This window comes from Trichinella spiralis, assembly GCF_000181795.1.
Source record: "Trichinella spiralis strain ISS 195 chromosome Unknown Scfld2311, whole genome shotgun sequence".
Lineage (NCBI taxonomy): Eukaryota > Metazoa > Nematoda > Enoplea > Trichinellida > Trichinellidae > Trichinella > Trichinella spiralis.
Genome location: NW_003529250.1, coordinates 219 through 1673, shown reverse-complemented (window position 1 = coordinate 1673; position 1455 = coordinate 219). Strand labels below are relative to the sequence as shown.

Sequence of the window (1455 nt, the reverse complement as noted above, 5' to 3'; positions counted from 1 at the left end):
TGAAACGAAGAAGAAGTTATCGTGTGTGTTTTCTCTTCTGACAACATCTAGCCCACACACACATCCATCTGACGATGCTTCTTCTTATTCTTTCTTACAACCGATACTCTTCATTTTTTTGATGTCTCTTTAAGCCGACCGTTTTATTTTTTATTCCAAAACCTGTGCTTGCATTAATTTAGAAAATTTTCCAAAAAAATACATATAATCTCATTTACTGCTTTTTTCCATACTACTACTACTACTCCATATATACACTATAACGCTGAAGGACAGTGGCTTTTTGTATTCGCAGAACCATCTATCTATGCACGGCTGTGATGTTCTTGTGTTATTTTTTTTGTTTTGTTTTGTTTTGATTCCATCATCGTTCGGAATGTGGCTTTTTTTTCATTGCTGGTATTATGTTGTCATCAGGAGTGCCGTGCTTTCATTTCGAGGTCGACTGATTGTGAATGTGCACGTTATACATACATATATATATATGTTATTTATTTATTTCTATTACTCACTACTGCTACGACAACTACTGTATGTTTTGCTCACTCTACTCTCCAACAACATATGTGTAGCATACGCGCTTTAACAAAAAAAAATTTCTCCAAAATTACCTTTCTTCCTTGCCTGCATTATTTGAAATATTATTTTCTTTTCTATGTCGTCTTTTTATATATGCTGGTTTATGGAAAGCTTTTATGGATGAATTTTCACCGACTGATGATTGATTGTTCGATTCACTGTGATATATCAGTTGATTTGTCTCTCGTTGATGAACTTTCTATGAACCACATAGCAGATAGAGATGGGAAAAATTGGAAAAATAGCAATCATTCATTCACATACAAAATACTGGTCGTTGATTTCGACATTTCGACAATTTTTGTCGAGCTGTGCGAAAATTTCATTCAGCCTTCTGTTTTCGCAACAGCAAAAATGAGAAATGTTTCTTTTTTGCCTGTAAGCATTTGTTGCATGTGATGACATTTTTTTTTGTTTTGTGCAATGTTCGAGGCACAAGCGGGCTTTTTTCTCTCTTTCCATCCCAATTCTCTTGTCATTGCTCTGGATCTTGAAATCCTCCAAATGTGTTATATGATCGATTATAGCATTGTCTCTCATGCACACTCTTCTTCGACATTTTCGAAGAGCTTCTGCGCAAGCCTGATCATTTTTGATCTGAACTGATCTGATCTGATTTGATTGTTTCTTACTACGCCTTTTTCGTTGCTCAGCTGCTACAAAGGCATTAAAAAACAAGTCATGGCTTCAAACTCATTTCTCTTTTTTTCTTTCTCCCCTCCCCTCCTCCTCGTCCAATATTGGCTATTCCAATTCCTCGCACCAGCTGTACGACGACAGACCAATTTTGAACACTTTGGGGCTACCTGGAAATGGGATATTACCAAAGAAAATCCTGCTTTTGCTTTCCCCGTGGTATAATTTTAAAACGAGGGA

General features: G+C 36.3%; 1 protein-coding gene across 1 annotated transcript; it reads right to left on the bottom strand.

The window, feature by feature from the left end:
- Positions 1 to 504: 504 nt before the first annotated feature.
- Positions 505 to 984, bottom strand: Tsp_13580 (conserved hypothetical protein). The gene is made up of 3 exons (XM_003368534.1): positions 851 to 984; positions 612 to 737; positions 505 to 580 (listed from the first exon to the last, which is right to left on the bottom strand). Exons 1-3 carry the CDS (start codon positions 982 to 984, stop codon positions 505 to 507), a joined length of 336 nt encoding a protein of 111 aa, XP_003368582.1.
- Positions 985 to 1455: the final 471 nt, after the last annotated feature.